Source organism: Ambystoma mexicanum, chromosome 9, assembly GCF_040938575.1.
Source record: "Ambystoma mexicanum isolate Mex_15411 chromosome 9, UKY_AmexF1_1, whole genome shotgun sequence".
Lineage (NCBI taxonomy): Eukaryota > Metazoa > Chordata > Amphibia > Caudata > Ambystomatidae > Ambystoma > Ambystoma mexicanum.
Genome location: NC_090931.1, coordinates 819,082,602 through 819,108,849, shown reverse-complemented (window position 1 = coordinate 819,108,849; position 26,248 = coordinate 819,082,602). Strand labels below are relative to the sequence as shown.

General features: G+C 46.8%; 1 protein-coding gene across 7 annotated transcripts in view; it reads right to left on the bottom strand.

Moving 5' to 3' along the window:
• Positions 1 to 26,248, bottom strand: part of ARMC8 (armadillo repeat containing 8) — a 1,620,024-nt gene that overhangs the window by 1,101,979 nt on the left and 491,797 nt on the right. For all 7 annotated transcript variants that reach the window (XM_069615827.1, XM_069615825.1, XM_069615821.1 and 4 more), the window contains one exon: positions 11,308 to 11,388. In XM_069615827.1, coding sequence (XP_069471928.1) covers positions 11,308 to 11,388 — 81 coding nt within the window. The remainder of the gene's footprint in view (positions 1 to 11,307; positions 11,389 to 26,248) is intronic.

The following is a 26,248-nucleotide window of genomic DNA, read 5'->3' as shown; positions in this document are numbered from 1 at the left end:
TAATATATTATTATTACAAGGACTATTACAATCGAAAAACAAGCACACAGAACAAATTATTCTTTGCAACCTATTGCCATACTTTCAAAACAAATAAGCGGCAGCAAGTACAATGTCGCTTCACGGGTTCCTCTGCAGCACAGGACCTCACATTAAACCAAGTACAGCACAAGGAATACTACGCTCAATAGGATTGAGCATATAGATACTTGACTCAGTGCGCTATGTTCAGTTATCCCTTAGTGGAAAGGACAGCAGCAAGGGCACAAGTATAGTGGCGTGGCTATGCTCGGTGCCACACACAAGAATTGCTGATTGTTATAAGTTTGTGCCTCATAGGCACTTGTGTCCCCTTTGCTCTCTGGATTGCCTTTTCATTATAGTTGTTCTCAAAAACACATGCTTTTGTCCAAGTGCTATTGAAGTTACATGTAAAATAAAAGCCAGCATGTGTTTCAACCTTGACAGTTTTCTCAAGGCTATTTAGTGCAATTTATATGTTTGTCTCGGGTATTCCGAGTTCTCCATTGATACAGTACTTGATACTTTCCATATTTCCTAACTTCTCTCTTTTTGACCGCCTCCGCTAATATCACAAACTCTGACACTGCCCCTTTTGATTTTATGCTCACCCCCATATAGCATCTCCTATCGATCTTAGTCCATCTTCTGTTATCCCAAGTTTTGACCTCTTGTTCTTCCCTTTCCAACTTCTGTCTTTAATACTTCTCTGGTGACGGCCACATTTCCCTCTGATTTTAAACATATTATTGCTTTTTTATAAAAGCCTTCTCTTGATTCATCTATTCAATCTAACTTCTGCCCGATCTCTTTTTCCATTTCTCTCTAAACCACTCAAGCACGACATTTACTCCCATATTTCTTCTCATCTTGACCACTCTTCTTTCCTACCTGCTCAGTAATTAGAGTTTCTGGCATCACTCTAAACTTTTGTATGATACGGTTGATCACTAAATTCTTATTTCCTCTCTTTTGTCACTTTGGCTCTCTTGGTTAGTGCTTTAATAGTTTTAGTGGTACCTTTCTGGCCGTAGCTATTCAGTCTCCTGAGCTGGGCAGAAATCTTCTCCCCTCGCTCGCCAATTTGCAGTGCCCCAAAGTTAACTTTTGGGTCCTCTTCTAATTTCTCATTGTACTATTCCTTTTTCTGCTACTATTTTATCTTTTGGTCTCTCATTCCATGTATACGCTGGCTTCTTATTTCTCAGACTCTATCCACTGTATCCTGCATTCTTCTAATACCAAATTTCTTATTCTGTCCTGCTATTATTTCATCTCCTGTCCACTAAAGATGTCTTTTTTTCCCTCCCTCTGAACTTCCTCTATCTTCCGATGTCTGCAATCTTGGCATGACCTTCCATTTCACTATTTTTCACATTATAATATTGCCGGCACCTGCCACTTTCATCATTATCATATATGTAAGGCTCACCCTTTTCTCTTATTTCATGCATCTAGACTCCTAATTTCTGCTTTGATGTGTTCTTGTATTAACTACTGCTTTGAGCTCTTGGTCAGTCTTCCCGCCTACCAACTAGGCCTTATTTACTCTGTCTACAATTCTTCTATTCCTGTCATCTCTCTACGTATACCGTGTTTTGTCCGATTCGTTTTCAATGAAATTTTTACCAAAAACATTCCATCGAAAAAACTCATTGAAATCATCATCAGTACTTGTGTTCAGCATAGAGCCATAAAAGTATAACACAGCAATCGAAAAAAATGCAAGTTAATAAAAAAAACAAAATAAGATAGAGTTCTTTATAAAAAATACATAAAAGTATATTACAATCAAGATTAAAAAGTGGATATCTACATTTTAAGGTCATCACAACCATAATCCCCAGCAGGCAGGTTGAGAGTATATACTCGCAGCCCCCACAAATGGAAATACATTTGGCTTTTGATGCCAGATCACCTAACACACTGCTTTGCTCTACTTTCCACATTCATACCTAGGATGAATCAGTGACCCATTGTTAACCGGGGAGAGGGTAGTTACATCCCCCACATCTGAAAACTCTATAGGAGATCTTGCGTGTTCAGCTACGTCGTTTGTGTGCGATTGGTGTCTAGTTATATATTTTTTTCGACCTTACTAGCCATGCTCGGAGGATGAATTTTCACACTATAAACACTATGTACATATCATCCAATCTTTTACACAGGTCCAAGACATCAATTAAAGTATGCAAACCTGCTGTTCTTAAAATGGGTTTGAGGTAAAGTGCTACAAAACCATTATATTAAAAAAAGGCAGTCACAAGGGGGCACGGATGGGGTGGTGTTCAAACAGTTAGGATGCATGCTGAGCAGTCGAAAAGCAGAGCTTCAGGGTATATGATGGGCATATATTGATTGATGGGCATAAGAACATAAAACAGGCAGCTGTCTCCTCGCAAGTGCTGCAATGTGGACATGAGCCGGGGTTCCCTTCTCCCCAAAACGTTGTAAAGGTGGCCAGCTTCAATGTGCCCAAACGAAAAATTAATGAACAGGGCGTGAGCAAATGGCGGATTAAGAAGATTGAGATATTTCTCAAAGGCAAATTCGCTTTTCATCCTTAGATAGCTAGGAGCTAATTTCAATTTGCTACAGGTTGCCATCATGGTCTCCATAAAAATGGGCGACACAGAGCTTATTTTTGATTCTGGGGAACACAGTTTTATTTATCTGGCCAGGACATGACCATAACTACCGCTCATTCAAGTCGCACAAGCCTTTTATGCCTTGCGTGATCCACGGTAAGTTTGTGGTGCCTTCTAAATCGTTCCTAAAGTCCACAAGATCAGGGGAGCCTGCCATAGCCTTAACCAATATAAAATGGGTTTTGTTGCGGCAATAACATCAAAAGGCACAAATTACTCATGGAAATATAGAGGGGGGGTAAGGGGATAAAGGAGATAGGGAGGGGGTTGGGGTAGGGTTTAAAATATATGGAAGGGGGGCTTAGCAGGGAACCCCCAAAATAGAAGGAAAAATAATTGATGAGTTTTTTCCATAAACAACTACATCGAGAAAAAACCCACCATCAAACGGACATAGAACCCTCCCTTTATCTGCGTGACTATAAATTCCTCCCTTCTTCATCTTTCTTGACTTAGCTTTGAGTCTTGTCTTTTCTACTTTGCTTATATTGTCTTACGTGTATTCACAGCTTGGCTCCCCTTTCTTCTTTCCACATGTGTTTCTCTCTATAGACCACCTTGGCCCCCATTTTCACAATCTTGTTTCCTTCTATCTGTCCCTACAACTGCCTGTACCCAGTCTCTCTCATTCTTTTTCACTGCTAGCTCCCAAACATTAGAAGCAGTCATCACTTTCTCCAACAGCTGTTTCTCCCTACTACATCTTCTGATCCCACTTTAAAAAAAATGTTCCTCTCCAGGTTTTAAAATGTTTATTTGAGCATTTCTAGTGTACTCTTCTTTTAAGTACAGTACTTTGGTGGGGGGCGTGGCCAACTGCCGAACGATGTGCAGGTGAACCTTCAGAGCTCCTATACCGCCGCATGAATCCTGGCAAAATCCTGCATAAAAACCCCCATGGATGGAGACTAGGTTGAAGAGGAAGGAAGCCGAAAGTGCTGGAGAAGAAGATATCTCACTCCGGAAAGTGAGCGGGACAGGGAACCGTCCCCAAGGCTTGCCGAAAAAACTCGGCGCTCTGCGGGAAGAAGCATCCAAGATGGCCCCTGCAGTGAAGTGAAGAGGGGAGAGGCAGATCATTCTGCGCCTGGACGTGGAGGAGGTATACCGCACACCCAGGTGGGGCAAGGCAGAAGCAGGATGTTGGATCGGCCCAGGTGGGGTAGGAGAGCCGGGAGCTGCCGGATTGGGAGCTGCGGTGAGTGACTTTGAAGCCCCCCCCAGATTGAGTGGAGTGCGGCCGTGCAGGAGAGAGCTGGAAGAGGCGCTCCTGGGATCAGGCAAGCACAGGTGACACGGCGTAGGAGCTCCGGACGCAGTGAAGGGGCCGGGGCCCATGGCTGCAGTGAGGTAGGGGCGCATTTCAATGTGTCCCCCACTGGAGGTACCCAGAAATCCAGGCTGGACAGGAGGGGGGGGGATGATCCGGCTCCCCCTCCCCCCCCAAGACACCTGAGCAGTGGGTGGTGCAGCTGGAAGCAGTGGATGTAGAGCCTGGGCGCCATTGGCGGGGATGCGGCTCAGTTGGAAGCGGGCCGCCCTTCCGGTGTACAGAGGAGGTGAGGAGAGGTGATTGCAGAAGGGACATTGGAGGTGGAAGCAGTGGATATCCCCAGGGGCTGAAGTGGTTGAACAACAGGAGGAGAGGAGAGGAAAGGGGAAGCACCCCCATCCGGGTCGGTGGAGATAAGGGACCAAGCTGGGAGATACTTGGGTGACACTGGGTCAAGGACTGCAGTGGTGACTCTTACAGGAATTGCAAGTGGTGGCTGTGGCTCCTGGGGCTGGGGGCCCCTCTGGGATCAGTGGACCTGGTGAACAGGGGAGGTACTGTGGAGAGCAGATCTCGGATAACGAAGGAGGCCTGGTGGGGGACCCTACGGCAGTGGGCTGAGACACCGGCGGGGAGCCACCCACTTCGGGGGGGGGTGCTTCGCTGGAGGAAACAAATGAGGCAAGCAGCACTGGATATTGGGGCGCCAGCAGTGTACGAAGTTACAGAACTTGAGTCCAGGGGACGAGATACATCTGACTCGTATGGGCGAAAACCTGCAACGAATTGAAAAATATACGGAGGCAAAGGACAGAGGGCATAGACAGGAGGGACCAGACCAACAGGCAGGGGAGAGACCCTAAGGAGGGGAAGGAAGTTCTGTGACCCTGGACTCGCTAACAGAGGCGATAAAGGTCTCCAGAGACACCCTGCAGGAGAGCATCAAAGAGGTGGGAGTGGATGTCTCCCTGGTGAGGGAGGACCTTCGCAAAGTGTGCCAGAGGGTAACAGAAGTGGAGCAGAGGGTCAGTATGGTGGAGGATGACGTCCAGAAGCTAAAGAACCATGTGGCGGGACTGGTGGGGGCAGCCCGAGTACTGGAAGCTAGAGCGGAGGATGCGGAGGGCCGCTCTAGACTTAACATCCGTCTGGTCGGTGTCCCAGAGAGGGAGGAAGGGCCCAGTGCAGAGCTCTTTGTGGAAGATCTGAACCTTAAGGTACTGGGGATTAAGGACTTGTCCAACCTCTTCACTGTGGAGAGGGCTCATAGGTTCCCAGGGAGGTCCCCGCCGCCGGGTGCCCCGCTGAGAGTGATGGTGGCTAAAATGATGAACTTTCGGGACCAGGATGCCATCCTACAAGAAGCCCGTAGGGAGGGTCACTATGAGATTGGTAATGCAAAGCTGAGGATTTTCCCAGACTTTCCGTTGGAGGTGCAACGTCAGAGGAGGTCCTACGATGCTGTGAGAAGCGGTCTACGGGAACTAATTTAAAGTATATGATGTATTTCCCGGCGAAGTTGAAGGTGTTGTCAGGGGGGAGGTGGGGTAGTCGTGGTTCTTTGCATCCCCAAGAGAGGTATGGGATTGGTTGGACACGGGGTCACATAAAACAGACCCCCAGCCGGAGGGATTTAAGGAGATGGTGGGCCAAGGCGCGGAAGAGCGTGGGTAATGCTGAGTGGGAAGTGAGTAGGGGATAGCTTTTCAGGAACAGGCTTTCTGGGAGTGAGGGAGTAGTGGAAGAAGGGGATAAGATATCGGAGGGGTGGTATGGGGAAGGTGGTGGAACCGCCAGTCCAAACGACGTTATTGCCTACTAACCCTATGGGAGGAGAGGAAGGGGGGTTGAGTAGGTCAGTGGGTCTACAGTTACTGAGAAGGAGGGAGGGGTGAATTGGAGTTCAGGGGGGTGGGCCTACTTGTGAAAGTGGGGGGGATCGAGGGGCGGGGGGAAGGGAGGGAAGGGGTGATAAGGGGGGGAAGGGGTGATGAAGGGGGGAAGGGATGATGGAGGGGGGAAGAGGGAGTGGAGGGGGGTGGGGAGTATGTGGGGATGGGTTGAGGGTTAAAGCGCCAAGTTGGGGACAGGTGCAAGAAGGGGGGGATGGGTACCAGGAGGGGAAGTTTCGGCACAGCAGCAATAAGGTATGTGGGGGAGGTGGGGCGGAGTAGGTAATAGGGATGCTGAGAGGGGTGAGGGGGTAACTTGAGTGAAAGCACCAACATATTGGATGGGTAAGCTAGGAAGTTTGAAAATCGGGACATGGAATGTCCGGGGATTGGGGAATTACCAGAAGAGGCGGAGAGTGGGGGAGTTTCTGAAAAGGCAGGGGATACAAGTGGCTTTGATACAGGAGACACATGCGAGTACAGAGGTGTTGGGGAAACTGGGGAAATTGTGGGGGGGCAGGTAATCGGCACGACGTATTCAACCCAGGCTAGGGGTGTGCTCATCTGGGTGGCGAGGAGGACACCACTGACGGTGGAGGCGGTAACAAAGGATGGGATTGGTAGAACTGTGCTTGCACAATGCTCATGGGAAGGTAGGACAATCTGTTTGGTTAACTCGTACACGCCAAATGTGGATGACAAGGAATATTTTCCCTAGGTGCTTTGCATGATGGGGGCGTATAGGGGGAAACGATAATATGGCTGGGGAGATTTTAATAGTCATTTGGATTAGCAGTTAGACGGGTCGGGGAGTAGGGGGGTGCCTAAGAAATATATGGCGGGGTCTCTTGATGAGATAATGCAGAAACTTGATCTGGTGGAGGGAGAAGCATGGGGAGGAAAGGGGCTATTGCTATCATTCGGGTGTGCATGGCTCATATTCGCGTCTGAACTACATAGTAACGGGAAGAGAACACTGCCAGCATTTTGGGGAGACAATGTACCTGGGGCGCGCTTTGTCGATCACTCCCCCTTAGTGGCAACATTATATGGGTCCAATGAGACCCCCGCGGCGGTTGTGGTGTTTGCAGAGGGAGGCGCTGAGAGGTGGGGCATTTGTGGCTGAACTCAGAGAAGGGATCAGATCGTGCTTCGAGTTGAATGAGGGCTCGGTGGAAACAGGGGAGTCCTGTGGGATGCCTTTAAGGCGACTGTGAGAGGGAAATGCCTATCCATGACAGTACGGAGGCGTAGACGCCTCCTAGACATGCTACAATGAACAGAGGCTCAGGTGGCATAACTAGATAGGGAGGCGGCAGGGGGTGCAGAGGTGGGGGAGGCCTTGGTGCGGAAGTTGGATCTCTATCAGGGAACCCTGGCCGAGCTGTCGCACTTCGATAGCAGTAGGTGGGATGTTAGATTGCATGGGGAAGGGGAAAGGCGGGCAAGCTGTTGGCTTGGTTGATTGGCAGGGAAAATCCGAGTTGGGTTATAACCCAGTTAAGGTCAAGTACGGGGGAGATACTTGGGACCCAAAAAGAGATTAATGACACTTTGGCAGCATACTACAAGGAACTGTATACGAGTGAGGGTGGATATGTAGATGGTGATGTGGAGGACCTCATGGAATCGTTGCAATTACCGAAATTGGGGGAGGACCTGCGGGAGGAACTGGAGGCCCCGATTGAGAAGGGGAACATTCGCTGGCGATCTGCACAATGAGAAGCGGCACAGCGCCGGGTAGTGACGGGCTTCCGGTGGAGTTTTACTCAGTGTTTGCTGACCTCCTGGTACCACAACTCCAGAAGGTTTACGAGGAGTCTTTCCAGAGAGCTTGTCTCCCGGAATCGATGAGGGAAGCTGTGATCACAGTGATCTTAAAAGAGGGGAAGGACCCGAGGGATTGTGCAGCGTATTGACCCATCTCCCTATTGAATTTAGATGGGAAGATCCTAGCTGCTAGGCTGGTGGCAGTTGCGCCGAGCTTGGTCCACCCGGACCAATGCAGGTTTATCAGGGGAAGGAGCACATCGGGCAATATCTCCCGTTTGCACCACATTATGGACCTAGTGAAATCACAGACGCGACATGGCGATAGCTTCATTTGACGCTATGAAGGCATTCGATTCCCTAGAGTGGAAATGGTTGTTTCAAGTGCTGTGGGAATTTGTGTTTGGGGAGTATATTTGTAGATGGCTGGCCCTATTGTATAAAAAACTGCTGGCGATGGTGAGGACTAATAATTGGGTGTCTGGGACATGGGAGTTGGCAAGGGGGACGCGGCAGGGGTGTGCAGCCTCCCCAATTTTGTTTGCCCTGGCGCCTTTGGCGGCGTTCCTGCGGCAGGAAATGATGGATGCCGGAATTGAAGCGGGAGGGCAAAAACACAGTGTCCCTCTAAGCAGATGATTTGTTGTTGTATGTGGTATACCCCAAGGTATATCTCCCAGAGCTGTTAGAGATACTGCAGAACTTTCGGTACATGTCGGGTTTCCGCATCAATCTGGGGAAATCGGTTCTGTTCCCGTTAGGGGGGTTACGGGATCACCCGCTGCAGGAGCTGCCAGAGCTTGGGATAAAATGGGAGATGGAGTCATTTCGATATTTGGGGATACGGGTGTTCCATGATATGGAGGACACGTTCGTACACAACACAGGGAGGGCATTTTCTAAAATAGGAGACTCTGTCCAATTCTGGAAGGTATTTTCTCTGATGGGCAGGGTGGTGCTATGCAAAATTGTGATCCTGTTGCAGTTGCTTTATATCTTTACTAACGTAACGTATGTGGCAAAGAGTATTCTTTAAAATGTTGGATGTCAAGATTAGGGAGCTATTGTGGGATACAGGGAGAAAGAGGGTGTCCTTAGAAATACTGTGGAGAACTAGAGGGGAAGGGGGACTGGGCCTCCCAAATTATGAAAAATACTTTGTGGCGGCACAATTGGTGTTGGTGTGGGATCAACCAGGGGGGAGACCCTTAAGGCATTGATAGGGAGTCTGCCGCCGAATCGTAGGCTGGTGGATCTACTTTGGTACCCACTAGATGATAAGGGGAGAACCGTAGTGTTTGAGGCAGTGAGGGAGACGTGGAGGAAGTATGTCGGTGGCAGGGAGTTTGGGGGGCGGTATGAAGGTAGCCTTCCATGGGGTGCTGATCAGAAGCTCTGTCAGGCTATTGGGAGGGTAGGGATACAGAGGCTTAGGGAGAAGGAATGTGAAACGGTGGGGGATCTCTTTGAAGGCGGGAAACTACTCATCTGCAAGCACTGGCGCCGGAAGTTTGACTTACCACCGGTTTTTTTTGTAGCGTATGGGGCAGTGGTCCGTAGATTGGCAGAGTTATGGGATGGAATTCCAGAGAATCCGGAGCCGTGTCAGGTGCTCCGAGTATTACTAGACCAGACGGGGGGTAGGGCGTGCACTTCATGGATCTATAAGCCTTTCGGAAGGGGAATGCAGAGGGGGAGCTGAAGGTCAAGGAGAAGTGGGAGGTGGACATGGGGCGCTGTCACGCCGCGCGCTCGCTCGCGGGCGTCACTTACCTTTCCTGGGGTCCCTGGTCCACGGCGGTCTCCTCCTTCATGAAGACTGTACCCGCGGTGGCGTCTCTTCTCACGCCGACCCGCGGTCCGGAAGGGCTCCGTGGACGCCGCCATCTTGCGAGGATCTGCGCATGCGCGGATCGTCAGTATTCGACGTCCCGCGCATGCGTAGCATCGGAACATGCGTTCCAAGACTCGCTTTCACCCCGGACCTTAAAAAGGCACCGCATACGCAGGGACAACGCGTCTCAACGCGGTTGTTACTGTGTATGCGCTGCTGGAGTCCTGGCGCTCGTGTCCCAGCCCTCCAGTTCCCTGTTCTGCCTTATTCTGCCTAGCCCTGCCTCATCTCCTTATTCCCTTCTTGCTCCTCGGTCCTCCTACCCTTTCTTCCCTGTATTGCTAGTCCCTTGCCTGTCCCTGGTTTAGGGTAGGGGAGGTCCTGTCTGGGTTTCTAGTTTCTTCTTATCTGCTAGGAAGTGGGGATTCCCCTGTCTGTACTACTTTTCCTTGCAGTCTGTTCTCCTTTGCCTGTCTTGTCCCCTGCCGGTACCTGTGCTTTACTGTCTTCTTGGAAGTTCCTGTGTTCAGCTCCGTTATCATCAGTGTCTTCATCAAGCCTTCTCAGCCAGTGGAAACACTGTCCCGACGTCACGCAAATTCTGAGAAGTGCCACCCGTGGCGTTGGGAGTTGGTTCAGTGCCGTCCTGTCTTATATCGTCAGGAGGGGATTGGGCTGATTTCTCGCGCTACCCATTCATCGGCTATAGATACATCGACATACTGGCAACCTCAACTCCACGGTCTACAGGAAGAAAAGGTAACCCACAGTCTCGTGAAGACTCGTTTAACAGGCGCCCAATATCAGGAAAAGAATGGGCGCAGATCTGGGATTTGGTCCGGAAGACATCAAGGAACGCCTTTTTTTAGTTGGTTCAATTTAATATTTTAAATAGGGTATATGTTACCCCGGTGGTACTGCGGGTAATGAACGGGAATCTATCGTACGAGTGTCCTAGATGGGGTTCGGCGCAGGCAGGGTTTTGGCATGGGAGTGCGGGATAATAGCTGAGTATTGGAACAAGGTTCTTAAAAGGAGTGAATGGGGTGCTGGGAACCAGATCGGAATGTTGTCCGGAAACTTGTCTATGGGGTAAGCTTCCAGGGGGAAAAAGACACAGAGTACGGAATAGAATGGGCCGGTTTCTGCTTATACTGGCTAAGCGCCGAATGGCGATAGCGTGGAAGTGCCCGCAGGGCCCGGAAATAAACCTATGCCGGAAGGATGTGCGGAGTTGGGGTTTGGCGGAACTAACGGTGCTGCAGAATGTAGACTCAGAGACGGAAAGGGAGGATGTAATGATTCACTGGATCCAATTGCTAAATGACCTATCAAAGGACAGCGATTTACGACCACCGTGAAGAAACATGGGTAGGGGTGGGAATGTGAGGGGGTAAAGAGGAAGGGGGAAAATATGAACTTGCGTACTGGCAGTGGACCCGCCCAATTCTTAAGGAAACCATAGAAGCTGAAGGATTGCATGCTGTGACCGATGGAGGGACAGGGAACCAGAAGGGCTACCCGGATGTTGGAAGGGGGGGTAGAGGGGATGGGTGGGGCCAGGAATTTGTTGAAACTGTTCAATTAAAGTTCTCAAATGTGTCTACGGGGAAGGGTATTGGGGGGCTGGGGGTGGGGGGAGGGGGAGAGGAGTTGGAAGTTATGGGGTTGTTATCATAAAATGCCAATACAGAGAGTTTAAAAAAAAAAGTACAGTACTTTGGTAAAGTGCTATATAAATTCAATAAAATACAAATAATTCAGACACTGGCACATTGTCAGCACTGCTAATAACACATTTGGAGAAGCTACTCAGAGGACTGCAGACTTAAGACTCACAAATGCAAATAATACATTTAGACAACTTACTTTGTACGATGCTGATGTGAGCAGATGAGCAATATTCTGAACTGCCCCATGGTTAAATAATATTGTCTGATGATCCGGAGCCTACAAGAAAACAAAATATGAGTCACTAGTGCAGTGTGTGAACGCAAGACAAGCAGTGCTGTGGATTCTAGGGGACAAAAAAGGACAAGACGACCACCCTTGTATCACTCCAAATTTTAATGGTGGATAATATGCAGATTACCTGCATACCGCCTACTATCAAAAAAGGGGTCCACTCTAATATCTCTTCTACAGTAGCATTAAAGGTGATTGCTGGAGAATGAAGAGACTAAAATAGCCCATCATAGTCGTCTGTTGCTGCCCAAATGCAAAGGTGGCTTCATTCCCTATGTGGTATATTATAACAGTAGCAAGATTGCTGAACATTTACAAAATTGTGTGACTTTCTCATTCTGAAAACTTGAAATGTTTTCTTAGAAGTGTAAAATTAGAATTAGAATCTCCTAGCGATAGAATCAACTATATAAATCAGCAATCTCCAAATAGTAAAGACATTCTTTTTTTATTGTTCTTTTATAACACACTTAATACCAGCAAGTCTAAGCGTGGGATCGAGATTCAAACCTGTGTTGCGCTGCACTATCTTGCTTCCAAAACATGTTACCCCTGAGCTATCCTTCCTCTGCACTTTGAAAATCTCAATTCTGTGACCAATTTTTAGGTTACATTATACAAGATTTAAAGATCGTACCTCTGACATTTACAGGCCCTGGTCGCACCGATGACCATCTTTCATGATTGCCGAAGATTTGGGGTATGATAAGGTGTTCAGAGGGTGTCATAATGGTTGACTGAGGTTAATAGTCCTGGCCTGGTGGGGGTTAAGAGCCCACAGGCTCTTTTCATTTCTACCTGGCTGAATATGTGGAGATCTTTACAAGTGTGTTACATCCAATCAGAGTGGTATGGCAGAGAGATTGTGCACCTCTGCCCCCCACCTCACCCTTCACCTACTTGTAGAAGAGGTATTGTGTAGTTCAGCAGTTTGCCGCCATGGAGCAGGGGTGTGGAATATTTTGTGGAATATGTTTAAAAATCTACTTGTGCAAGGGACATGATGTTAGACAGATCGATGTGTCCGGTAAACATAGATCTCACTATGTGGTCTTAAATGTATTAAATATAGCACACAGATAACATGCTATGTTGTATATAACAGCTGTCCCATAACACAGATACATGTCTAGAAATGAATGCAACAGAGCATGTTCAGCTGTAACAAAAACCTTGTCTATCAAAGTGCATGGCTTCATACTAAAAAAAAAAAAACGGCCTATAAGTGCACTATGCAATGACATTGTATGCTTTCACTTATCGGTTCTTTTTCCAAACTTAATTAAAAAAAAAAAGTGGCCAATGAGTGGCTGTGTTGTGGCCCTTTATTACCTCATATCAGAGGAGAATGCATATGGATGCATCAAACAACCTCTGTACAGGCATTATACAGCGGGGAACAGATAAAATCACACTCTGATGCATTGCAACAAGTTAACAAAATTACAAAAATAAGAAGAGGTCACTAAGGCTATGGGGAAGACCGGTAAACCTAGTCTGTGTGGCCCACTATAGGATAAAACCACCCTGTCTAAGTTCTTAAGGAGTGTCATTGAAGCAACAAATTAGATGCACAGATCTGCGAAGCCAGCACAGTTTAATTGAGCCCACGCACCCAGGAGATGGTCTTCACCGTGGTTCAGCAAAGCTCAGCAGGCGAGTAAACGGAGGAGTCTGACTCAATGAAGCAAGCAAGCAAAAGACATCTCCCGGTACGGTGAGACAAAGCCCTGGGGAGAAGCCGCAGATGATTCCCTTTCAAAGTGAGCAGGAGAGGAGTCGTCAGCTGACACACTGAGTCCAGTTGATGAGCCAAGTAGAGAGCGCTGTGTCGAGTGGATGGCCCTGCAGACTCCGCCTTCCTCCCGATGAGCACTGCAAGTAAGAAGCAGGTACGCGGTGGCTCCACAAGTCCAGGAGGTGGGCGGCAAAGTATGGAAGAAGGCAAAACACCCGATAGTGGGGAGAGAGAAAGAGAACGTCCCTGGAGCATGGAGAGAGCAGGGGAAACCCCAGAGTGGGGAGTGTGATTAATATGATGACATCACTTCTTTATTGGTGACAACCTCTCCGCATGTGGCTAGGTGACGGCATCCACTACCTAATCCTGACCCTGGGGGAGGCTTTATGAGGGAGGATGACATGGGGGGAGGCAGCCCTCAGGGAGGTGTTTTGACATTATCAGATGAGAAATGGTCTCTCCCTTTCTCTTTTGAGCTACTCCCATCCATTCCCCATGCCTTAATGGCATTCTGTCATACATCCCCTCAACCAAAAAGGAGGGGTACTGAAAACACTTACACAGGATCTGTATACAAGTCATCAAAACCAGACTTGCCTTTCAAGACTCCTAAAAACACCTTCCCATACTCTGCATACAAATCATCAAGAACTAACTTTCCTTTAAACATCACTGAGAACACGAATCCAGACTTTGCATACAAGTTATCAAGAACGGACTATTTTCCTAAATATGAAAGTATTGTGACGAATAAGATGATCCGAGTAATAAAAATCAATGGACGCAAAGAGCACAAGCTGTGTTGTAGTTGTTGCAGAAGAACCATGTCTGATGCCGGGAGATTTAAACCGGCGAATCAGCTGACAAGCAGACGCTGGCTGGAGACCTCTAGTCCCATCAGTATCGACTGAGGGACTGCAACAGTGGTGCGAGGTCCATGGAGCCAACCGGCTCAGCGAACAAGCAGAGGAGAGCTGACAGAAGGGTACGGCATGCTGCGAGAATGCCTGAAGCAGGAGAAAGGCGCTAGAGCGTTCGCAAATTACCATGATGCAGCCTCTACACAACCCGAGCCTGGAGAGAAGAGGAGACAAGCAGGAGCTACGAGAGACACAGAAGCTAGAGCGCAGAGGCAGTGGAGGGGAGCAAAATGCCCACAAGCCACCACAGGTATACCGCAGGAGAACCTGCACGTGCCATCAAGAGCCTGTGAGTCTACATAATGGAAGCGGGGACAGTGAAGGGGTTTGGCAACCTTGCGAAAAGCAAATTACGGTGAATGCAGTATGCAAAAAAGAACGAGCAGGTGAATGTCACTTAAAGAGACAGAACAAAGTAAATGTAAGAGACTGTCAAGTTTGTAAATATGCCAAGTGCATATATAAGTGAAGCCGTGGAAGGATAGTTTCCCAGGCAGATTCAAGACCGAACAGAACAAATATAGAAGACTATCAACTTTGTAAATGTGCAGATACTGTTTGGTGGCGTGGCCAGCGCCATGCAGTGCAGCCGCATTGCCTGCAAGTTCCTGCCGGATCCTGTAAAACAGCAGATCTAGATTGCCTGGTTTAACGCTTAAAAGCATTGGCGCGGGTCGGAAAGCTGCCCAATCCAAACAGGGGTGAAACCGACATCGGAATTGATGGTTGAAAGGCGCAGTGACCCGAAATTGCTGAGGCCCAAGTTGCCAAGATGGTGGGCGCTGTCTATCTGCAGGCCGCTTAGAACTCCTCGTAGCGGCCAACAGGAGCGTATGGCAGCTGGTGCGGGCTGAGGAATGTGAGACAGGCCGTGGTTGGTGGATAGACAGAGTGTGCTTGCTGCAGCGCCAAGGACTCGGCGAGGCCTGGATGTGCTGTCCCTGCTTGGCTGCACCAACAGATGGCATCCCTCGAGGGGAGAGGCAGAGGCGGCGGTAGAGGGCACATTCCATTGCTGACCAGCAGCAGAGCATAGTGGTGAAGATCTGAGTCCCCAGTGGTGAAGGGACCACCCGCTGCAGGTCAGAGGAGCTGCGCTGCGGTGCATGAGTGCACAATGAACACTGGGAGACACTAAGTGCAGCTGGCTACCTTGGCAGAGGAGGCAGGGCACCTTGGGCACTGTAGAAGCACAGCCATTTGGGGGAAACCAACACTGAGGCGGGTGCGCATCTCCTTGATGCCATCCAAGCCAAGCAGGGGAAGAGGATTGAGGACAGAGGGAGTCCTCTGAAGTAATTACATCTGACAACGTGGCGGATGACTCAGCCCTCCTGATGCTGGATGTTGGATGTTGGGCGGCCTAAGAGTGCTCATAGCCTCTTGTTTTCACACGCCGGGGCCTGGTACAGCTAGCGGCAAGGCGAAACATTCCCGTAACAGCGAGGTGAGCTGACTGGCCCACCTCACATCCTTGTTGCCACCCCTTGCGCCAACGGAGGACTGTTGAGGGTCCTGCTGCAGCCAGAGTTACAGGCCCCACCTGATCTAGTGTCAGATCAGAGGCACCAGATTGACCATAGCCGTCAAGGGGTTGTATTGTGTCATGTGGGGGATCGGGTGCCTGCCTTGCACCCAGAGGCCAGACTAACTGCACCGGAGTAGAGGCAAGTAGACAATTATGGACGCCTACGCCCGGAAAGACAGAACGGGTATGGAGACGACGCCTGCGGCTGTCGAGAATGGCAGGCCCAGGCCACAGTTGAGCCAGCAAGGGGAAAATCATATTGCATCCTTGAAGACATGTCTAGAACAGAAAGTGTATGCAGTTTTAGTGGATGAGGGATTATTGAGACAGGACGTGCAGTCACTGTCCAACCGAATTGGGACGGTGGAAATGCAAGTACGTGAAAACACATCTAACGTCAACGCTGCCCAGGTGCAGCTGTCTTAGCTGATGGACAGAGTGAGTGTCTTAGAGCGCTGGGTGGAAGACTCTGGAGGGTCAGGCTCAGAGGAACAACATTAGAATCCTCGGGCTGCCTGAGGGAAGGAAGGAAACAACTGACCACTTATGTCGAAAACGTACTCCTGCAGGAGGTAGGTCCTGGGATGCTGACGCAGGGCTTCAAGATGGAGAGAGCACATAGGTCGTTGGTCCGGGCACCACCCCCGGGAGCCTCCCCCAGGTCCTTGATTGCGAAGCTCATGAACTTGAAAGATAGAGAACGAATCCTGGCCTTTTCCAGAGTGGGGGTTAGCATTGTGCATGCGTCAGCAAAGCTAACGATATACCCCGACTGCACTATGTTGGTACAGAAGCGAACAGCCATGTTTGACCCTACTAAAGAACTGCTGCGCAAAGAAAACATCAGATACATGCTCATATATCCGGCGAAGCTCAAGGTGCTCCACAATAGCGGTCTCACTTTTTCGAGGATACTGCTGCGGCGCTTTACTGGATTGACGCAATGGGAATCACCCAGCTTCCAGAGAAGGAACATCGCCATGTGACAGACCAACGCTGAAGTGGGAGAGATGATTGTCTCCAGGACAGTGACATCGGGCACGTCAGTGTAACAATGTTCATGAGTCACCTGTCAAGAGTCTGGAGTCCCTGCAGACGTGGGAAGCTGCCTGCATTGAACGCTGGGACACCCGGATAAACGTTATTTCTGATGCAGTTTTATGGCATCAAGCTGCTGCCAGCTACCCTAGGCGGAATGGGAGGAAGCAAAAGAAGCAGTGGGGCCTGAGGGCGTGTTATGCCACTGGGTCTTTGGTTTCTGGGTTGGTAGATGGGTTTAGGTTGGATTATCCCTGTCTTTTGTTCTGTTGTTTTTCTAAGAGCACAGTTGTGATTGTTGTTATGTGGTTTCTGAGATCTTTAGGAAGCAAGGGAGAGAGGAGCACAACGGGAATGGGTCGTCTTGCAGGTACAGATTCTGCAGGGTGCATTAATGGCATCCTTACAATCGGAGAGGGTTTTCGTTGGGTTCATAGTTAGTAAACAGGAGATTATGTCTTTTCCATGCCTATGGTAAAGAGACACATAGGCGGGGGTCAGAAGCCATTAGCCATTCCCTTCATTGGGAAATTCCCCATAACATATCCTGATTGTTTTGGGGGTTTCTTTTCAGTCACAGGGAAAGACATATGTTACAGCAGGATTCTGGACAGAGGACTTCCTTTATGTATACTAGGACTTTCCTAATTCTAATGTATATATGTGGGCCCTTTGCCAAGGGCAAGCCCCGAACATCAAATAACATGGGGACGGGGGAGCCTGGATACCATACAACCCAACAAGAAGGTAAGTACCTTGTAGCCTGCACAACTGAGTGCAGTGTCCTTAAGACAAATCCCAACGTTAGTACATGTGGAAGCCCAAGACCTGGTGGCCAACACCTAACGCATATGACAGGGTATGGGATTAAAGAGGGAGAAACAATTTTATCCTGAAAAAAATAGATTTAAAATCCCTAGGAAAACACAATTCCCCAATACATTTAGACCTCCTACGGCCTTATCACAGTATTAAATCCCCAGTTGCGCAGAACAATACATTAAAACCACAAAAAGGATGAATCCCTGGTGAACCTTTGCAAATAGCTTCCAAGAATTAATGAACAGTTAAGTACAGTTAACCTTCCTGCTAGATTTCATGGCAAAATATACACATTGTTACCAGTTGCAGTTAATAGTTTTTAAAGTACTTTCACTGTTTCAAAAATAAGAGACCATTTTTAAAAATAGATAGCAAATCACAGGTAAATACAGAAATGGTCAATCTTAGTCCAGAACTCACTGAGCCCCTAGGGGACTATGGCAAAATGGCCAGGGGCGCTCAAGTACCCCAGTCACTTTAAGGAGAATTCAGTATCAGTTTAAAGTTCCATAAGATATAACGGCAAAAGTTATCCACAGCCTATCCACACTGAAGGAGCTAAATACAGTTCTACCCCACAGGTGCAGATGCTGTGACAATCAACCTAAGGGAAGGCCACAGGAGACCACAAGGAAGGGTTTCAGAGGACAGAAGATGGACTTCAGAAGAAGAAGTTTGAGAAAAAGCAGACACCCAATGCAAGTCTTTGAGGAAATGTGGTAAGGACTGGGCTCCCATGAATCACTACCACAAACTACAGAAACAGCAAGGAGGGAGTATTGTGAATAATCACCCTTCCTTAGGGATCTCAGGTAGGTACTCATGTCAAAGGGTTCAGTGGAAACGGCTTCAAAAAACAGAATCAACCTGGCAAGTAAATAACTAAATGGCTCTTGTCCACAGGTGGGGTATTCAGGATCCAGTTCCCAGAGATTGAACCAACAATGTTCCCAGAAGCAAAGTAGAAGAACAAAGGCTCTTCCTTGGACATTGGTCTCTCTGGCAGCAGAGCCTCCAATAATACTAGGGATCCTGCACAAACGTCTCCGAGCGTCAGGGCGAACAACATAGGACTGCAGCACGGTACCAAATGGTCCCAAGACAGAGACAACAGCGGGTGGCATCCTCAGATGTCCAAACTGAATATACATCACAGTGAACTAGCAGCATCTCTCTGAACTCCTGCAGCAACCAACAGCTAAACAGATCCTGCCCGTAAACAGCAGTAATACGTCCCAGAAACAGTCCCAAAGCGGAGGGCTCTGCCCAGCAGATGTGGGGAATCACCTGAAGTCTTCAAGAAATATGGACTTTAAGCCACTACATTTAACCAATATTGCCAAGTGAGGGCTTTGAAAACAACCAAACCAACAGGAATCAACAGGAGAACACCTTCAGCAGGTCGGCTGCATCTTTATTGTCTTGTATCACCTGCCAAAATGATTCCAGTATCTCTGGCGGGAGATGAGATATTGCTGAATCTGACATTTCTCAGAGGCAATAGTGGTATCTGGCTTGGATGCAGGTGACAGTGTTTTTTTAACCCCATGCTACCTGCAGCAAAAACGTTCTTTGCCAAAGCATCTAATTTCTTGGATTATGGATCTGTTGGCGCCATTAGGAATACCAATAATTCCTATACATGCCATAAAATCAGTTAACCTTTCATGTGGCTCATGAAGACCCTTCATGCATCTTGGCGAACTCACATAATGGCGAGAGTATACTAAATTTAGACACTCATATTTCTCTCAATCCCATACAATTTACCTATAACTACATGCCATACTCTGTACAGATCTGCAACTTTGGGTATTACAGCAGTGTCGCCAAAAAGCGACAGATTTAATTGTATCAAGACAATGAACATGGTCACCCAGATATTTTATGTAAGTGTTACCCATTTTCGAGCATTCAGTCAGCACATGTTTTTGTGTCTCAAGAGCTTCAGGATTTTTACACATCCGACCTGCCCGTCACAAATAATACTGGGAGGCGATTCAGGCGTAATAGAAGAATAAAACAGTGGAAGTGCTTTGACGGGCAAATAATTAAATATCGTTGCAATTTTTTAAAGGTAAAGAGTCTTTTTGACACAAAGCCGTAACTACTCAGCAGAAAGAGAGATGGGAGAATGTCCCCCCGCCCAATCCCATAGCTCAATTTTCTTATAAACTTCACTTTTCAGCTCATGCAAAGTTAAATGCAAATCGTGAGCCCAACCTATTGAAGCAAATAATGCATTCGCCTCATAAATTGAGCTCCCTTTACCTATAGCTGTGGCCTGACCCACGTTAGAGGAAATTAGATCCTGTACAGGTCTTTTTTAAGTACAATAAGATCCATTTTTTCCAGGACCATCGCTTTTAGCGAAAGCAGCCCAAGCTCCAGTCAAATAACAGACATGGGGACACATGTGGGCAACCCCAGCATCTTTCTCCAGAAACTTCCCTCAATACATTTCAACCATTCAAAATTGAATGAAGACAAGCTTTCCATACCATAGATAACTGCGGGGACAAAGCATTGCACATAGAGACGTCTAACTCCTTCAAATGTGAACCGACCTTTTCTCAACATAAACAGATACATCACTGACGTTAATAGGGTTGCCTTTCTAATACGTGCATTATTAGAACTTTTGTATCCCCTTCTAATTTCCAGCTCAACTCCCAAGTAGCAATAACTGATGCATACTCAATAATCACATCCTTGATCCGCAAAACGGGGCATTGTACTTTTTTGGATGTAAATAGTAGTATCTATGTTTTAGTTCCATTAATAATCAAAGAGTTCAATTCTGCGTAGGCCCATAGAGCTTCTTCAGCCCGCTTTAACCCTGCGAAAGTGGGATCCATTACAACAAGATCATCTGGATAAGCCATTGCTTGACAGTATCTATTTTAGGCGGACAAGTGGCTAACTAAGCCAGCATACCAGGGAGATCAGCCAGATATATCCTGAAGAGCAGGGGAGTGAGTACACACCCTTGCTTTACGCCAGTCCCTATAGATATAGGCAATGTCGTAGATCCCCTTGCATCCAATTTCATCCAGACTGTCGTATTAGCAAGGAACAGTTTCACAAAGTATAATATTCTAGGCGGGCATCCCAACTGAGCCATCTTCTCCCAGAGCTTTTCCCTGTCCACCAAATCAAATGCAGACTTAAAGACTACAAAAAGGGCATAAAGACCAGGTGTGCCTTTCTGCCACGTTTTCTCGGTCAGGTGATCCATTATTCTGAGATTATGAACTGTGCAGTAGCCAGGTCCAAGCCCCACCCCCCCAGTATCGATCCATGAGGCCTGAATCATCCACCCATTTTTGCAGCTCAGATAGTAAATATACAGAGAACAATTTACCTGTACTATCGAGCATCAATAATAAACGGTAGTTCTTGGGGGCATGAAGTGACCCCTTCCTAAAGACTGGAATAATGATAGAGGCATTTTTATCAAACATTATCTTTAGAAGGGCCACCAGGAAGCCCGGGTCTTGTTTAAGAACACCACTTGCTAGTCCCTCAGGGCCAGGTGCCCTAGAAGATTTCCTTTGACCAATTTTCAACTTTATATCATCAATTTCAAATTCAAGAAGAGGACCCATTTTTGTGGCATAAGGGCAACCCGTGGGTAACAGACTTTCATTATTACCCCTGGACCCAGATCGTCTTATTTATAGGATTAATCACCTTCTTTCCCCTGTTGCCTTTCGCTTCGACCAGCATTGACCAGAAAGATCTGAAATTACCACTTGCCAGGACCTTAAGCATTTTTGCCACTTGGCGCTGCGCTGAGATGGCCGTGACCAGCAAACCAAATTGCGATATGCATTTTCTGCTACTTTTATCAGCAACATCTTATTCTTAGTTGCTAGGGAGCTATTTTTCAGTCTACGCAATTCCTGTCTGAGGAGTCGCTTTCTATACCGAATTACCTTATCGTAACCAATGTATTTCTTCTCTGCACAAAAATACGAAGGTTGACTCATTTTGGCAAAGCGATTAGAAGTTTATTTTCCAAGCTTCCAATTCTTTAATATCTTTATTACAAAGAACTTTAGATGCTCATAGGGGTAGAATAATTATAAAAAATTCCCCATTCTAGAAGAAACTAATTAACCCCCTTCCCTGGCTTTTATAGCTTTTTGAATAACTCGACGTAGATGGGAATTTGTACATTTTTGTCAATAGAAAATAACTGACTGCCCCAAGTGATCAATGATGGCCTTTGATGCCAAATAGTATAAGCTTATATGTTTTAGAGACCTGGATTGTTTCATAGTATGGTAATTGTCTCTTGTTGTTAAAAGTACCGGTATAGCTGTGTCAAAACTTTGACTTCCATGCAATATGCTCTGTACCATTGGTCCTATAGACTGAATGACCTTTGAGGAGGGCTGCCACGTATACTAATCTCATTTTTCCCTTTTTTCTTATATTCTTATGTATTAAGTGTGCCTTTCTTTCTTTCCTTTCTTTTCTTTTCTTCATGTCCTTGACCGTTCAGGAAAGGACATGATTTCTGCACTATTTTAACACTCGCCCAGCCTAACAGCCAAATCTAGGAGTATTATCATAACTGATTGCAAAGTCCCAAGTATGAAGTAAATGTTATAGATAAACGGTAGATTGTTGCATTGTTTATATAGATAATAGGTAGATGGACAGCCATCGTTGTCACCTAACCTTGTGCAGAATTATCAACAGAGTTTTAACAGTACGGTCTAAATGCACTATGCACTTAATCTGCTTGAAAATTAGAAGCATGCTGTATCCACATGTTATGAGAATGTATGCAGGTTAATAATACGGGTTTAATGCACAGTGCACTTTATATGCTCGAAAATTATACTTATGCCGTATTTATATGACATGAAAACAAATACAGGTCAAACATCTCAGGAGAAAATGCACTGTGCACTTTACTTGCTCAATAATGAGATCTATGTTCTATTTCTCGTTTCAATTGCACTATGCAGCTTATTTGCTTGATATTGCTCGATAATGAGATCAACAATGTATGCAGGTCAATAATCTCACGTGAGATAAATCCAGTTGTAACACACTGTTCTAAACCCATTAAATGAGATGGAATACTCATTGCTCATGGGCTAATATGTAAAGTATCTCTATTTAATGAGATTGCATATGGAGATGGCAACACACCTTGCATTGGTCAAACATGGAAACTATTTTGTCTTCTACATGTTTGTGTGTCCATTTTTCACAATACTAAGCTAATTTTCCTGACTTTAGAAGACGTAGTGCGAGCCGTGGGATATAAATGCACTATGCTATTCGAAGACAATACCATTAGAAAAATAGATGCAAGAACTAACCCAACCCGTAATAGATTAGATGGGAGGTTGCACCACTTGGTATGGCCGTATTAAAAAAAAATGGTGGTCCTCACGTGGGAACTGACGTGCATACGTGTGGAAATCCAAATTAAAAGTACATCCTAATGTCACAAGTTCAAATGTGTAAAATAATTACATGCATAATAACTGTGCTGCAGTAAATCTGTGATGATGCACATGTACCATATAATTTATGTCGCTTTTAATGATGCATTGACATTGCAGGAATTGGATTTAGAGATCATAGAAAAAATGAATGAATGAAGCAATGACAAAATAGTAATACGGAAATTCATATCAGGATCGTAATGTTTGAGATCCTGTTGCTTGTATTCTCTACTCCTAGATTCTCTGATTGAGATGATTAGATAGCGCAAGCCAAAATAGCTGAAACTGCTTGCTAAGGTGAAAGTCACCTTCTCACTTTTCACGAATTCTGTGTTTTAAAGTTGGTTGGCTGAAGGTGGAGTTACTGTGAACAAGCCACCCGACAGTGACGAAACACATAAGATTGCGTGCACTCTGCTGCCATGAATACTAAGAGGATTAACGTTTTTAGGAAATGGTGAATTCTTTAAATAAAAGTAGAAAATATTTTTAAACCTTTGGACTTTTTTTGGCCCTTTTACTACTGAAGAACATTCACGGGAGTGGTGCGCGTCACAACTGTCTTTTTCGCCGGCAGCTTTTGGATCTTTATTACAAAGTATCGAGAGCCAGGCCACATCATAGTGGTTTGTCATTTCTTTCATACGCAAAATATTTTGCTGCAATCAACTAATACGATTGCCTGAGTGGTTTATTTGGATTGCACCAATCGCCTTTCTATTCATTATCGGGCCACAATTGAAGGGCAATTTCATCATTTCATGATCACTCGAATTATTCCACTCTACAGACAATCGTTCTATTTTAAGGAGGACAGGCAAACTAACAAAAAAAATAATTCAATGTGGCTCTCTTCAACCCTGGTCTCCAAGTGAAGTCACCCGGGTGATCACCTTCCACTCGACAATTTAACATTTTTAAATCTCACATACCCATGAACTCCCTCCATGTTTTACCTGCGCTATTAGGATTAGATTAACTCATTTTAATTGAGCATAAATTATAACATTCCAGCCTTTCGAAACCTTGTCACATACACAATGTGCATTAAAATCCCCACCCAGTAATAATCCCATCCTCCCCATCTCCCTGCCTGCACCCAAGAAATAAGAAGATCCTGTAGAGATACTTGTAGGTGGTCACTCAATTGTTTACCCAGGTGGATCAAAAATGTTGACGATACTAAGGGGATCATAAATGTTGACAATCAAAACAGGCTGATTAACCACATTCGTCAGAAAAACCACTTCCACCACTAGAATATTTTGCTCATTCTCGCTTGTAATTGGATAGGATTTTAGACCATGTTTAACATCCACCATCATACCCCCAACATGATGATCCCTGTTCGCCAAGTTTTGTTCTTCTCTGGTAAATTGCAAACCCATATATAAAAATTTCAGACATTAGCCAAAGCACTTGAATTAGTGTTCCTCTGAGCTGTTTGGACATTAATCTCGGTGCATGCCTCCTCACCCCGCTCGACCGGTCCTTGCACATGTCCATGGCCATGGCCAGATTGTAGTCCCATGCCACCACCAATTCCCCCTCTCCAAATATGTCTAATTCGGTCAGACACCCCTCTAGAAACTGTTCCTGCCCCTGGTTGGGTGCGTAGAGTGAAACACACGTATACACTTGGCCTCCCACCCTCTCTTTCACCATCACATACCTACCATCTGGATCCCACTGTACTGTCACACCCTCCAATTTAGTAGGTGTGTGAAGTAGTATGGCCATCCCCTCACGTTTTCTCCCTGACATTATATTGTACTGGGTATTCCATTCTCCTCAACCGCCTAACATCATCTTTCAACATGCGAGTTTCCTGCAGGCATATGATCCCTGCACCTCTTTTACTGATGTTCCTCAACACCGACAATCTCTTATTCAGGTTGTTCAGTCCCTTGACATTCAAAGATTCTAACGTACACATTGCCCATCATTGACAATAACCAATACCGCACCTCCCAACACTCCCTCCAACAGCCCCCCTCTGCCAAACCTCCCAGCCATCCTGGACAACCAAAACATTGATTCCCCCAGACCAGTACTGTGTAATTGAATCAACACTGTCCATAGATCCTCCATACAGGTTCCGGACCTGTCCCCAATTTGCAAACAGCAAGCAGCGCCTGCAGACCGACATGGGCCACCCGACCCAATTCCTGATTTCTTCCCATTCTTCTAATTCCACCACTGGTGAGTCCCTGTCGCACTCCTTCGGGCACCTTGCAAATGTCTCTCCACCTCCGTTCTTCGCGACTCCAGAAGGCTCATTACCAACATTTTCTGCCCCTCTTCCATCTGCGTTACAATGTTTTCTTCATTGTCCATCCAAAATTGCAACCTCGTCGGAAACAACCACATATATACTTCAGCTTCCTTCTGGTGAGCTCTTCGTTTGGAGGTTTCAGAAACCGTCTCTGTGCTAAGGTCGCTTGGGGTAGACAAACAATTGAACTTCGTTCCCCCCTCAGTTGCATTTTGCCTATGTTCCTAGCCGCACTCATAATCCTTGATCAATCTGTGAAATTGTTCATCTTGACCAGTGCATCTCGCAGTCGGGCCCTCGGTTTGGCTCTACGACTTGCCACTCTCAGCACTCAATCTGTAGTCCATGCTCCTCTAGGAGACTGTTGCTGTGAGACATGAGGATCATGTCATCACGGTGGACTATCATTCCCCACACCTTTTTCTCTGAGATAGGCCACGACGGTCTTCATCAACTTGATGAAGGCCCAAGGCGCTAAGGATAGCACGAAAGGCAGGCTCACAAACTCCTAGAGCCATTCCTCTCAAATGAAGCACAGGAATCGCCTGTGCTCCGGACAGATATGGCGTGTGAGATGTGTCCTTGAGTTCCAAGCGGATCAACCAATCCCTGCGGCGGAGAATATCCATGAGCATGTCGATGTCTTCCATCTTGAAGTGCCTGTAAAGGACAAACCCGTTCAGGCTCTTCAGATACAACACCAGCAGCACCATGTCCTTCCTCCTCACTAATAACAGGGAACTGACGAAGCCCGCTTGGCTGCTCTAGCACTGCCGGATTGCACCTCTGCTCTCTAGGGAGCGCACCTGTGTGCTCAGGATTAACCTGCCTGCCGCAGACATTTATCTGTTAGGGAGGCTGCAAGGGCTCTGCAAAAAAGTTCAAGTGAAACACCCTAACAATTTCTCTGACCCACAAATCATTCCATAAGGCATCCCAAGCCTGCGCAAAGTGTGCTGTTATGCTTCCTATAGAATTATGTGGCACTGCGCAATTTACGCCCACCTGCTGGTTGTGATTGCTGTATGGCGGGACATCGGCAACTGCGGC